This window comes from Arachis hypogaea, chromosome 9, assembly GCF_003086295.3.
Source record: "Arachis hypogaea cultivar Tifrunner chromosome 9, arahy.Tifrunner.gnm2.J5K5, whole genome shotgun sequence".
Classification (NCBI taxonomy): domain Eukaryota; kingdom Viridiplantae; phylum Streptophyta; class Magnoliopsida; order Fabales; family Fabaceae; genus Arachis; species Arachis hypogaea.
This window is the reverse complement of record NC_092044.1, coordinates 1,298,955-1,314,211: the sequence shown is the minus strand read 5'-3', so window position 1 is coordinate 1,314,211 and position 15,257 is coordinate 1,298,955. Positions and strand designations below refer to the sequence as shown.

At 29.4% G+C, this 15,257-nt stretch overlaps 1 protein-coding gene across 1 annotated transcript; it reads right to left on the bottom strand.

Moving 5' to 3' along the window:
* Positions 1–939: 939 nt before the first annotated feature.
* Positions 940–4,040, bottom strand: LOC112709793 (peptide deformylase 1A, chloroplastic). The gene is made up of 4 exons (XM_025761763.3): positions 3,594–4,040; positions 2,722–2,811; positions 2,224–2,291; positions 940–1,441 (listed from the first exon to the last, which is right to left on the bottom strand). The coding sequence occupies exons 1-4, from the start codon at positions 3,990–3,992 to the stop codon at positions 1,201–1,203; spliced, it is 798 nt and encodes a 265-aa protein (XP_025617548.1). The 5' UTR covers positions 3,993–4,040; the 3' UTR covers positions 940–1,200.
* Between the last annotated feature and the right edge of the window lie 11,217 nt (positions 4,041–15,257).

Sequence of the window (15,257 nt, the reverse complement as noted above, 5' to 3'; positions counted from 1 at the left end):
CCACGCAGATTACCAATTCCCATTGCAGCCAAATTGGACCAACAGGCACATAGACATGAATAGTTTTTATTTTATCAACAACAAAAAAAGCGTAAATTAATTTGGGTTGCTAATTTTCCATAAGTTTCAGGAGTTTGCATCAACCATTAAATGAAGTTCAGATAGAAACTCACATACAATTGACTGTCTTCACACACCAAAAGAAAATAGTTTAGGATTGTCAAAATAGATTAAATTCATCGGATCAATTCGTTTATCCATTTAAATTGGCAGATTTTATTTCTAAAATTAAATCCGTTTAAATTTTAGGTTAAACGGATTGAGCACAATTAACCTGAAAAAATGATGGTTTAAACGGATTAGTCCACAAACTAAATGGGAGGCCCGTTTATTTTTTTATATTAAAAAAAAACACTTTTAGACGATATTTTTTCCAATTCGATCTGAAAATCCGACCTATCAACTAAAAAAAATTATTTTTTAAAAGTTTTTTTTATCTAAAAGTGATATTTTTTATCAAAATATTTTTCAAAGAATAAAATAAAAAGATAAACAGACTGACCCGTTTAACCCATCGAACTAACCATAAATGGTTCGAGCTGAAAAATTATAGACGGCCAATAAAACAAGTTTAAACGGTCCAACTCATTTAACTCATGAACTTAACGGATCGAATCTAAATAGACCGGATTAGCCCGTTTGACAACCCTAAAATATTTGTCCAAAGAATAAATCAATTTCTCATAATTCAAAATTTTTTATCTAATTTTCAACCATTCAAATAATTTATCTAAGTAATTCCTAACACATCAATAGGAAGCATTTCAACTGTTATAGGGTGTAACACAATTATAAATTATATCAAAAGATAAAATCACTAGAATACCTGAAATATTTGAATAAAAAAGTAATATTTCGTTGTCATAATTCATTGCAAAATTTAAAACATAAAATAAATGCTCATTCATATAGATTTTTATTTGATTTGATTTAGCTGTAAATAGCATTTAGGATCTACAAATGACATTGATTTCATACCCTACAACAATGATATACAACTAGAATAATGTAACCAGGACATTTTCATTAGAAATCATGGTGGAAGAAGTAGATGAAATGACATTGATCTAGCATTCTTCTACTAGTACCATGTGCACGGCCGGCCGTGGCCACAGCCGCCGAGGATGGTTGCAACCGGAGCTAGCGAGAGCCGAGTTTGGGGCACCCCTTAGCAAGAGGCAGGGTCAGGTTTTCTACTGTTCTGAAAGTTTTAGGCACCATCTTGTCAACATAAAGAGTTCCTTCCAAGTGATCACACTCGTGTTGTAAAATCCGCGCCTGCCAACCGGAAGCTGTTACTTTGATTGGTTCGCCATAACGATCCAAACCGGTGACCTCGACGTCAAGATGTCGCTCCACCAATGCTCTGAATCCATCAACACTACAAAAATTTATGATAATTGAAGTTATTTAGTGGTTTCCTGGACTAAAATGCTGAATACAAATATAGCAATAAGATTAGAATTTAGAAGCAAAAATGTCATTCAAATGGATTACTAGATAATTGAAGTTATGCACTTTATTATCTAAATTATCAAAATGTGTAATTTGACAAGTTATAATTGATGCTGGATATTAAATTATGGAAACAATGAGACACAAATAATGCATATTCACATCACAATCAGAACACATTTTGGTCAGTAACAACTACTAGACATAGGTAATGAAACAAACATTCAGATCAATATATACAAAATAGTGTGTTCTGGTGGTTCCAAGGTTTGAAACTTTGAAATACTGTTAATAACAAAATAGCACCTAATCAAAAGAGCATCACTGGTTTAGGAAATCTTGTCAAAAGAAGGAGGTAATGATTAAGGAGGTATCGAAAAGTGTCTACTTCTCATCTCAGCTACTGAATTGTTATGAGCAAAAACAAGTGAATTGTTGATCTAGCAAAGCTATTACAGTATATAGAAGTTTGATAACTTGTTATAACTAGTTAACTAGTTAGAAGGCATAGTAATTAGTCACATTCTTCTTACTATATAAGCCAAATGGTAAGATCAGTTGTAATCACTTTTCGCATTTCTAGTAATTTTTCACTTCTAGTTTTCTCTTATTTTTTCATCTCTTCCTCCATTACTATCAGTCAACAAAACCAAATAAAGCAACTAAGAAGGAAAACAAAAAAAAAGGTAACTTCAATCATTGACAAACCTTAGGCATCCTTCAAAAAATAGGGCAGTCTTGTTGCTCTTTTTCAGGAGTTTGGGATTCAGGATCACCTGCCTCAAGAAAACTAATGAATTATGTAGCAAATAACACACTTTAAAGGCAAAATTATTGGAGTAAACTACCCTTTTGGCTCCCAAATGATTCAACTTTTGAGGAAATGGCCCTCCAAAAAAAGAAATGAAATTTTGACTCTCCATGATGATCTCAATTTGACAAAAGGCACAATTTTTTTCATCATAAATGGCAAACAGCTCATACATTTTATCCAATTTTTTCTTAAGAACATTTGGAAAACTATTTAGGAGGTACATAGAAAAATCGAGGAAAAATTCGATGTTTAGAGGGCTAAACTGTTATTTCTTTATTTCAAGGGCTACTTTGTCAAAAGTTAAATCTTTTGGGGTCAAATGGTAGAATACTCACATTTATTTATTTGATGTTCAATGCTCTTCTTTTTTTCCCCCCTGCATATGCACATACCAAAAGTTCAAAAGGTCTTCTATCTTGAGCTTTGACTTCTTCCTTTGGTGCATAACCAATATACTCTGTGGTATCTTCCAAAACAATTATCTGCATACATGAAAAAAAAAAAAAGGATGGAAACCACATACAGCTGCACATTGCACAATAATATCTAGAAGATTGTAAGTTTTAACCTAATATATACTTTAAAGAATCAACATTCGGAATTCCAACCCAAATTGCAAAGGCTAAATGCTAATCAAAAGCTCACTTTGATCATAGAAAGATATGGTGTTGTAGTGTAGTGTAAATTAGAAGCACAACTTGAGCTTCAATTGTTACAAGCAAAAATTATGTAACTACAGTATAATAAGTCTACCTTTCTCCCCAAACGAGGAGACTTTTGAGTAACTAGACAAATAGTTCTCTAACTTTTTAATTCGAAGACGTATAAGTTTCTGACTAATTGAAAATACAAAAACGTCCTATCTTTTTAAAATACAAGACATTTAAGTCCTTCCGTTCAAAATATATAAGAACAAATCAGTCTCCTGAAAGGACTTAGATGTCTCTTGTTTTTGTTTTAAAAAGTCAAGGACCTATTCTCATTTACTCTTTTAACTAAAAAGCTGCCTATCACTCGAATAAACAATGTCATTGAATTCATGATCAATCTACAAAGTTAATCATAAAATCCTGAGAAATGAAAACATAGACAGAATAAAAAACAATGTGACATGTTTTGTCTAAGTAGTTTAAATTGTTCAGACATTTTGATGGTAGAAGCTCATTTCTTTCTAGAATCACACACAAAGAAAATAAGCAAACAAGATACAAACTTTAGAAAAATGGGGGCATGAAGAATGAAAGAATGAATGAAACAAACAAACCCTTAATGGAACACCAATCTGGGGAGCAGCAAGGCCAACACCAGGAGCTTTTCTCATGACCCTGATCATGTCATCAATGATCTTCTGAATCCTCTCAGACCTAACCTCATTGGGATCCACATCCTCTGCAGGCTCATGCAGAACTGGGTCACCTGCTTTCACTGTCTCGGGCAAACCCATCTTCTTGTTCTTGCTGTCTGTGAGGCCCAAGAACCATCCTGCTCTAACAGCCACGGTTGAAGAACAAGAAGATGATGAGGTCAAGCTCAATGCTTTATGGTTGCTAATGAAGATGTTGAGTTGCAATGATGATGATGATGATGATGTTCTTACTCTTGGAGATGATGAAAGTGTGGATAATGTTCTGGGAAACAAACTCTGCAACTGTAAGGCCTCCATGGGCTTCTTCTCGAAACTCCTTTTTTTGTTTCTGATTTTATTACTATTATAATTTCTTTTTTTTTTTTGTCAGAGTGAGATATTAGGTTTTGATTATGGATTGGGTTTGTCGTATGTTTTTTTTTGGGACAAAACCTAAGATCCTAACCATATTGGATTGGGCTTAAGTAAACATCATAATCAAATTTAGGTTGGTCGAGTAGTCATCTCACTCGTTCGCTTAAACAAGTGTCAAAAATTTTTTAAAAAGTTAATAAAATTAATATTCTATTTTCATAACGTGCTTTATGTCTTGATTCAAAGAATTGTTTCATGTGGCCCCTACCTGCATTAATGAATGAGCAATGCTAGGGAACCAAAAGAGTATTTGCCAAAAACTAGTCAAATACCTTTGGGTGAGTTCAAAATTTTTACGGGTTAATATATATGGATATTTCTTCTGCTAAATATCAGAATATTTTTTTATACTAAATGGATGTTTTTTTTATATATTTTTCGAATTTTTTTGTATTGCAAATGTGAATGTTTCTATTTTTTTAAGAATTTCATAATTTTCTTAAATTTTATAGATATTTAATTATTTTTGCTAAAATATAATTGGATATTTTTTTTGTTAAGTATTAGGATATTTTTTTCATATTAAATGAATGTTTTTTTTATAATTCTGTAATTATGTAATTTGTAGTTTCTTTAATCATCAAAACGGTATCTAATATCGCAAAACGCAAAGAGCAACATCTGCAACAAAAAAAAAACATGAAATAAAAATAAAAAAATAAAATTTTATTATTTTCACTTTTTTATAAAATTTAAAAATAAAAAATATTAAAAATAAAATAAAAATAAAAAAACAAAAGCGCATCCTTAGATTACTATCAATTGAACTCTACAAATCAAAATCAACATTTTTCATATACACTTGCTACTTGGATTGAATACAGAACACCTAATCAAGTGTTTAAAGATCAATAAAACTCAATTGTTTCATCTTTCTTCAATCTTCATTGATTCAATTGAAGCATGGTAGCAACTATGTCGGAGAGTGGTGGTTCCTCCTTAGAATCGGCATTGATATTCATGGGACAGGCTGCTCCAGCGCCATCCCCTATTCGAGGTGCCTCATCTCTCCCTACTATCCTCCCTGTCACGTTTGCTTCCAATCGCTCTCTCTCCCTCCCAACCGAAACGTAGAGCGCATCATCGCGATGGAGCTTGCAGAGGCGCGTGATGAGGGAATCGAACGCGTTCTTATGAGTGACGCTGCGGTTGAGGATGGATAGAGTTTGAAGGAAGTGGTTGAGGAGAGAAGAGGAGAAGGTTTTGTCGGTGACGAAGTCGAAAATGGACTTCGTGTTGAAGCAATTGTTTTGGATGCGTTTGTTGAGGACGTCGCGGAGAGTATGAAAGTCGCCGGCGCTTCCAGCAATATTGGTGGGAGAGAGATCTGTGTGTGTGATTGTTGGAGGTGGGTAGATTAATGTGAGAGAGAAGAAGAAGGCTTTTATATGTTTTAATTAGGTTTACTTAATTAATTTTAAATTTTTTAAATTTAAAAAATTTAAAATTAATTATTAATATAAATTAATGTGGTTTTATTTAGTTTTTGGTTGATAATTTCTTAATTCTATATATTTTTTCTTAACGAATTAATTAAGAGCATATTGATCATTTTTCAGAATATTTTATTATTGTTTGATATTATTTAATAGAGTACTAAAGAATGATTAGGCAGGGTTTTACCAAAAGAGAAAGAAAAATGAACTAGAAAGGAACTCTAGAATTTTCCAAAAGAAACCTTCTTTAACGTGTTACCATGGGGGCATCTAGTGTGCAGATGCATTTGTAAAGATTTTTGTCTTTTATGGTTATTTGTTGATTTTAAAAGCGTGTCACTAAAAGTGTTGCTTAAAGAGAAAGTGTTACCCTTAATCGTTAACTTGGCTCTGATACCAATTTTTAAGATGTAATTTCTTTTTTAACTCTTTATATTTTGCTTTGAATAAATATTGAGCATTTATTACTAAGTCTGATTTCATTTTTATAGTTTTTTTTTCAATCTTGTTTTAGTTTATAATATTTTTTGCATTGATCAAAATCTTTTATTTGTTTGTCTTTTTCTTTAATATAATTTTTCAAGTCCTCCAAAACTTCTTTTATTTCTACTCTTTCTATTGTTTCTAAATATCTTTTTAATTTTTCAACTTCATTCTCCATTTTTTCTTTCAACAGCTTTAATTCTTTTAAGTCATAATATGGTGTTCCAGGTATTTATAAATTTTTTAAGTTTAACTCTAACTTGTTTATATTTATTCTTATTTCTATCCTTTTTATTATAAGGTCATTAATTTCGAACTGAAGACTATTTAATTCCCTTTTATACTCCTTTATTTTACTTTTTAATTTTTTCGCCCTATGTCTTTTTATTTTGTTTTTTGGTCTTTCAATTTTTGTATACTTCATTATTTATCTTAGAATTTCTGCAAATTCTATCATTGATTCATCACTATTTTTTAGAGATTCTATTAATTTTTCTAACTCTTCAACTTCTCCTTTCAATTTGTCATAGATTATTTTTAGAGCTTCAAATGCTCTTTGATTTATTTCAGAAAACTGTAAATAATTCAACCGATTTTCTCTTTCAAAGAGTTCTTGTTTTTTATCTTGATAGGTTACATATATTTTCTCTTTATTTATTGTCATAACTTAGTGTTTAGGGTGTCATTTAATTTTTTGACCTTTTTTGTTAATTCTTTTATTTCAGAATTTTCTTCTTTAATCTTTAACTTAGATAAACTTAAAGGGCTATTAATTTTGGATTCTCTTATTTGAAAATTTGATGAAACTAATTTTCCTGATGGTTCTTTTAGTAAAAGAACTGGGTTTTCAATAGCTTTATATTTTGGTATTTCTGTTTTTACAATTTTCTGAAATAATTCATCGACATAAATTCTTTCTCTGTTTTTAAATATTATACTATGATGGCTATTTGTTAAAGCATAATTTATTGCATATGTAATTGAAAATGGTTCATCGTCTTGTTCCATTAGATTCTTTCTGTGAAATTTATAAGCTAAACTTATAGATCTTCCAAGATTTTCAGTTGATAACGGTATAGCATATCCAAGATGGGCATTGAATTTAACATTTACGTTTGCCAAGTTTCCATGAACAATTCCAATTATTTGATCTATTGGGTCATCAGTAATTCTTTTGTCACAGATTGCTAAGCTTATTGGTGAATTAATTCCTTTCATATATGTAGATTTGATTAAGACTTGTATAGTACTAATATGAATCCATCCAATTTTAGATCTTTTTTGTTGATCCTTAATTTTCTCAATCTGTTTACTCAATTCTTCATCATTTATCAAAGCTATTTCAAGTTCTCCATTAGCAGATTTTATCTTTATAGGGGCTTCAAGTTGAATTTTTCCATAGTATATTATATTTTTTCTATTAAAAACTTCTTTTAAAAGATTTTGTTTATTAAAATTTTCATTTGATTTGAGATTTAATTATGTTTTTAGAACAGCCTGTTTTTCGTTATCTAATAAGGCAGATAATCTATAATAATCAGATTCTTCCGTTAATTCTAAACTTTCTAAATAATTCATAACTATGAGATTAAGATAAAGGCGTACCTTTCTGGAGAAAAACTTCCTTTATTTAGAATATTTTACATAAGATGTTTTTATCTCCAGAGGGGAGATTGTAGATACTAACTCCAGAGGGGAGTTTAGAATTGGTTTTTCCTAAGGGAATTCTTCTTCAAACTATAGAATCGCCTCGGCCGCTTCCTCCTTGCTCTCCTAGCATATGAGTACTCCTAGCCTCCTGCTTTCTATTGTTTGATGCTTTTACAATTGCCTAAGCAACCTATTTATAATGGTTGGGTCTGATGGACAATTCCCATCCTTACCCTTCTTATGACGTCATTGCTTACGTCATTGTTTATTATCTTGCACCAGCTACATCGTTGGTGCTCTATGACCTAAGCGCTTACGTCACTATGCAATAATGTTGAGAGATGCTTCAGATGTGCTGTCCTCTTCTTTCATCATGTGACCTTCAGATGCGTTGTCTTCTTCTTTTATCATGTGGGTTGATTCCGTTTCATTATTGCTTTCTGAGACACATAGCTGGCACTTGTGGTCTTCTCTGTCTTTTATCAAATAGCAGAGATTCGTCTTTATCCCTTCGGGGAGCTTTTCTAAGAGTCCAGATAAGTTGTAGAATGCTGATTCAAATTCTACTAAGAGTCTCATCTCTCTTTCTTCAATTTCATTTCTTTTACTGGACACAAGCAAAGTATTTCTGCTTTTATAATTGATTCTTGTGTGAGATTCTCTTGTTATCTTTTAAGTTCTTTCGAAGACCCTTGCTAGTGTGCTGGCTAGTCTTCCTTCATGACTGTAAATTGTTAAATCTTGAACTTGATCAATTGGTTGAAAATTTCCTGGGAAGACGGACATGAAGATTACTTGATGTGCTGGAACCAAGCATTCTTCTTCTTCATTAAAAATAGGTTGACTATTCGTAAATTTTAGGGATATATCCCTTGGATTTACGTTGTCAATCATATTTTTAAATCTCTTTACTGCATCAATGAATCCTGCAGGAAACTCACTAATAATTTTCAAATCATTAAAAATTAAAATTGTATCAATTAATCCATACTGGAAAAACTGATAGGTGTCAGATGGGGAAGCCTCTGGAAATATAACCAGCTTTGTTAGCTGTTCTTTCGCAATAGGATAATATCCCAAGATTGTCCTTTTTTCTTCAGTCCAATTCAGGACTATGTTAAGGGTTTCTCTGAGATTTGATCTACAGACCCTTTTCTTTTCCTTGATTTCAACCCTTGTAGGAATGTTTCTTATTATCCCTGTTCTCTGGGTTTGAATTGGAGCTTTATCTGCTCTTTTTAGGGTTTGCTCTGGATGAAGAGTTTCATATTCCCTGAAGGATTCTTTTGCTTCTTCCAGTGTTAAAAACCCTCCTTTATGAATTATCCTTGATTGATGTGTAAATGGTGCTGCTTTTTCCCAGGCATCATATACTCCTTTCATGGGGCCATTATAAATTACATAATATTTTTTATCTTGGGTGGATTTTTTGATAATTTCAGCAATTGTTTTATTTTCTGGAATTTTTTCCTCACCTGATTTGTCCACCACGCTTAGCTGGCTGAACTCTGATGGTTTGGGTTGTTGTGTTGATTTCATTGCTTCGATGGCCTTCTTGAGGGATTGGATCTGTATCTTTGTTTGCTGACAATGCTTGCACTTTTCAAGTTCTTGTTCGTATTTTTGAATTTCTTGATCTAATGCGTTGTAGACGAACTCCATTCTCTTGTTAATGTATCTGTAATAACATTTTTGTCACCCTTAATATATTCAATTTTTATTGGATATTGTAACAAAAATAATTGCCATCTTACCAATCGTCCATGATTATAATCAACTTTTAAATTATATCGTATAAAACCTGTTAGGTAACTTGAATCTGTCCTTAATATAAATTCTTTGGGTAGTAAATCAATTTTCCATTTCTTAAGAGATTTAATTGCTGCCAGAGTTTCCTTTTCATGAGTGGTATATCTCTGTTCTGTTGGAGTAAAAGTTCCTGAAATATACCTGCAAAGCAATTCCTTTGGGGGATATTTAGAATCTAGTGATTCTTTTTCTTGTTCTAAGCTTTTTATAGCTTTCTTAGCTTTTAGACATCCTGACCAGGTTATGTCTGAGGCATCTGTTTCTACTATTAAGTAGTCATTTTCTTCTGGAATATAAAGTTCTGGAAGTTTTTCACATAATTCTTTAATTCTTTGAATTTGCATACTATCTTTTTCATCCCATTTCCATTCTTTTTTAGTACTTATTTTTGGAAATAAGCTTTTAGTATATTCTGTTATATTTTTTAAGAATCCTTGATCAGAAATATAGTTTATACACCCTAAAAATCTTTGTAATTATTTTCTATCTTCTATTTTATTAGGAAATAAGTTTACTTTTTCTAGAACATTTGGTTGAAGTTTTAGCTTTCCTTGAGCGGATAAAATTAATCCAAGAAACTCTATTTCTTGTTTTGCTATTCTTGCTTTCTTTTTGCTAAGAACTAATCCTTTTTCTTTACATCTTTCTAAAACTATTAATAATTTTTGAAGATGATCTTCTTTGTCCTGTTTTGTAAAAATTAGTATATCATCAATGTACACTAAAACAAATTCATTTAATTCCTTTAGATTTTCTTCCATAAATCTTTGATAAATACCTGGGGCTTGTTTTAATCCGAATGGTAATACATTCCATTCATAGAGCAACACACTTGTTGATTCTTTTGTTGGGCAAGTAAAAGCAGTTAATTTCTTTGTTTCTTCGTCTAAACGAAGTTGCCAATATCTTGATTTTGCATCAAGAGATGAAAACCAAGTTGCTCCTTTGATTTTTTCTAAAATAGAGTCTTTTCTTGGAAGTTTATGAGCATCACCAATAGTTGCTTCATTCATCTTCTTATAGTTTATTACCATTCTTCGTTTTCCTCTTTTAATTTCATTATTGTTTTCAACGTAAAAAGCTGGAGCCGCATGAGGACTTTTACTTAATCTTATAATTCCTTTTTCCAAAAGATCTTTACATTCTAGTGAGAACTCTTCTCTATCTCTTGCGGAATAAGGAATTTTATTTGGAACATTTATCTCTTTTGTGGGATCTTTTAATTTAATGCTTACTAATTCGTTATTTGTATTTTTAATATCTAAAGGATTTTCAGCACAAATTTCATCAAAAAGTTCTTCTATTTTTATTTCAAGATTATTTTTTGGAATGTTTATCTGAAAGTATAGATTTAAATAACATGTTTCTAGTATAGAAAATATTTTAAATTTTAAGATCTTATCTATAGTAGTAGTTGGTATTTTTATACGTTTTGATTTTTGATTTATTGAAGAATCGTGTGGAGCTTTTAAAACTATATATGTTAATTCTTGAATGAATGGATGATATAGCTTTAAAAAGTTATTTCCTATGATAAATTCCATTCCAGAATCTAACATATATATAGATGGAACAATGAACCTATAATTTTGAATAAAAATTTCAACCATCTCTGCTTTTTGGTCAATTTTATGTATTGATTTGTCAGCTATTCTAACTCTTAATGGTTTCTTTAATTTTTTCCAATCAAGTTTTATATTTGAACTAGCAAAGCATTGTGTTGCTCCAGAATCTATGAAAGCATTTATAAATTTTTCTGTTATTTTTATAGTAATAAATGTAGCATTATTACTCAGTCTCTGAGTCTGTTTCTGAGACATATTCAAAAATATAGTCTAAGTTATCATCAGATTCTTCTAATGGTTCCATGAAACAAGACTTAGCAATTTCTATTTGTTTAGTAAGATCCTTTTTATCCTTCTTTTTTGGGCATTCATTTGCGTAGTGTCCTTCTTCTTGGCAATACCAACATTTACAATTTTCTTTTTTATTCGGGCAATAATTATTTCTTTGTCTTTTGTTTTTATTGTTATTTTCTTTCCTAAAATATCTCTTTTTTCTCCAGTTTGGATAGTATTTTCTTCTTCTAAATTGATATTTTCTTTTTCTTTGGAAATTTTTATTAAGACCATATTTTTGAGGTATTTCTTCATTATCCTGACAGCAAATTCTAATTATATTTGCAGATCTTTTTTGAGTTGCTTCTTGCATACAACGTTCTTTTATTTCCTCTCTTATTGCAGAGGTTGCTCCACCAAAATTATTTTCAATTGTTCCTCTATTTATTTCTCTTATAAATCTTCCCATTATAAATTCATTAGCAGGATATGGCAGTTTTGTTATATACATACTGAGATAATGATTTTTATCTTCTTCTTTTAATTTGTAATAGTGTATTCTATATTCACATATATAAGACTCCACATTACATAAATCATATATCTGAATATTAGCTAAATGGTTTTTTACTTCTTGATATTCTTTATTATAGACTTCTTGTCTATGATCTATAATATTTTTTCCAAAAAATTCTTTATATAGAATCATCATTATATATAATATCTTATCATAAGCTGTTGTTTTTGTTTCTAATTCTTCTATTACTTGGTTTTCTATTGATGTCATATAATCTCTTATAGTTCCTTTAGTATGAAATCCTATGTAATTCCAAATGTCTCTTCCAGACAATTCACTAAGTTTTGGATTAGTAAAGGCTTCTAATAAGAAGGAATTCAACCAGTTTTCAAAAATTTCTTTTTCGTTCTTTTTGCAGTCTAAATCGAGCATTCTTTCTCCTTCCATTTTCTGGATTTTAGGAACGTATTTTGATGGTATTTTTGTATATTTTGAATCTTTATTTATAAATCCTTTTTTAAAAGCATAATTATCAAAACCTGTTTCCCATTTAAATTGAGATTGATTATCCTTAGATGTTCCAGCTTCATTTTTTACTTGTATTGGAATTGCTGGTTCTTCGTCACTTGAATAATCTAGAATGTGTTATTCATTTTCTATGTTTTCAGAATTTACTAATTCTTCTTCTATTTGAAAACCATGTTCCATAATATTATTTTCTTGAGCCATTTTTAATTGTTTAAAAAGCATTGTAACTTCTTCTAATTTTTCTTCAATATTCATAATTTCAATGGTGGTTTTACTTTTAAGTCTGTTATGTTGATTATATTTTGAAATTTTTCTTCTTTGGGATTCTCTTTTTCCTTATTTCTTTGAAATTTTATAGATAGTAATATTTCTTCAAGCATATCTACTATAGAATTTAATTGTGGGTTAAAAGTATGATGAAGATGTGGGGAATCATTTCCATGGTAGCATTTTTTTGAAATTCCATGTGAAAAGTAAGTTTTTTCAGGTTTTTGAAGTCCTTCAATAAAACTTATAGTAAAATAAAGATTTTGAGAAAAATCATTTTGTATTGATTTTAAGAATTCAGTGTCATTACAATTAACATTGGTTAAAATCATTAATTTTTGATCTATTAGTTTTGATAATTTAATTATTTCTTCTCTTAAATCTTTTAATTTACTTTTTTCCATTAGGTGACGCTTTTCTTTGTGAAGAGTTACGGTTTTAAGTTAAAAGTGTGGTTTTAGAATGTGTGGTTTAGATTTTGTCATGTAGGCACATCTTTAAAACAATATCTTTACCATATATTTCTCCTGTTACCATATATAGAGTAACATAATATTAGCTAGCTTATTAGCCCTAATTTTAAAAACCCTACGTGGATATAACATTAATCATGCCACGTATAGACATCAATACTTTCCAGACTAATTATTTTTTATGTCACTTCGGTCTCATGAAGAACATGCATGTGCATGAACTGCACCTATTTCCCTTAATAATAAAAATTTATTAGGTTGTATTGTTAGGTATAGATGCGAGGTTCTCTCAACTATTAATATTTTATTATTGATTAGTAACATAAGATTCTAATTAAATTCTAGGAGAATGCCTTTGTAACATATGTGGGATGCACTGCGAGCTCTAATTTAAATAGTATAATTTTTTTGTTGATATTTAAAAATTTTGGATTTAAGTGTTATTTTTAATTTAAAAAAAATATATATGTAGTATCGTTTTAATTTTTTATAACTCAAATTATATAATTTTTTATTTTCGTCTAAAAATAAAAAAATATGTCATACTAGTACGTCTGTATCAACGAATTATAACTTAAACATATTAAATGATATAACCTCTCTTCTTTATTTAAAGGTTTGAGTTACGAATCTCACTCTTAATTTTAAAAAAATATATATATAGTACTCTTCACCTAAAAATTTCAAATTTAAATCTCACTCCTAATTTAAAGAAAAAACATATGAGGTACTGTACCAATTATTTTCGTAATTGATATAAACAACTCTTCTCCTAATCTTGTATAAAAAGTGACTAAATAAAATCTACTTTTCCGTCCAAAAGCTAAAGATAAATTATTGGCTTCTTAGTTCGATAATAAAATTCTAAGAAAAAAATTCTTCTTGTTTTGTATACAAACTCCACCACAAACACAGTTGCGGTATTTCTTGACTGGCCAAACTTGGCGCTTTGGAGGGTTATTAGTACTTTTCATATCATACATATCTTTTACTTAATATTTACAAATTTTTTCAATTCATTCATATTTTTTTAAAAAAATATTTACCAAAAAAAATGTGAATATATTAGAAATATAAACATTCATGTGCCTCCTCTTATTAACTTAAATTTTTAGAATAAGTAATTTCATAACATATGTTATTAGAATTCTTTATTCGAAAGGTCTAAAATTTAATTTTTAGTGAACTCCAAAAATAAAAAATAGCAGAAGACAAACAACAAAAAATATATGTAAAAATAAAATAAATCTAAAAAGAGACTCTTGTTTGTTTGATGAAAAGTATTAGAGATATAATTATTTATGTTACCTTTTTTTATGAGTTTAACCTTTTGAAAAAAAAGTTTCATAACACGTTATTAAGCCTAAAAAAAAGAATTTAGCATAAGATAAATTAAAAAAAAAGAATTTATATAAAAAGTTTAAACAAATTTAAAAATATATTAAAAATATAATTATTTATATTTTTTTTATTAACTTAAATTTTTGAGATAAATAATTTTATGACATAATCATATATACTAATTAAGTAGCTTTCATATTAACATTAAGCAATTTGAGTTTGCGTCTTTATAAATTAAAGTTTATCAAAGAAGCTAACCTTTTTTTTTGCATTAACCAACTTTTTTAATTTAAATTTTAAATTCCATATTCCACAAATCTAATCATAAACCTTAAGTTTTCTAAAAAAAAAAGGTTAAAAAAAATTAGAATAAAATTAAGTATATTATTATTAGATTAGATGCTTAGACATTATTCTAAGTACCTTCATATACTTGTCACCATCTCTGACTTTGCTTTGAACTTTGAAAGGTGGAATAGTACAAAATATATATGATCACGAAAATAAAAATAAAATATATATCATATGAAACAATATTCCCTTTTGCTTGCTTGCATTGAATTATATTATTTTGACATCTATATAAATTAAAGGAAGCACACGAATCCATTCAACAAATTACATATATAGAAGCAAATAATAAGAAGAATGAGAAGTAGTAGCTACTATATCCAACCTTCACAACAAAATAATAACCATCATCACCAAGCTTTTCCAACAATAATGGAAGAGAACATCAATTTCTTCAATGAGAATAATAATAATAGAATGATTGCAATATCAACATCATCATCATCATCACCATA

Coding starts and splice junctions, on each gene's coding strand:
- LOC112709793 (XM_025761763.3), bottom strand. CDS start 3,992: ATGGAGGCCTTACAGTTGCAGAGTTTGTTTCCCAGAACATTATCCACA. Junction 2,292..2,721: donor GAAGACCTTTTGAACTTTTG/GTATGTGCATAT, acceptor TTCTTGAGGCAG/GTGATCCTGAATCCCAAACT. Junction 1,442..2,223: donor TTTTTTGAAGGATGCCTAAG/GTTTGTCAATGA, acceptor AAATTTTTGTAG/TGTTGATGGATTCAGAGCAT.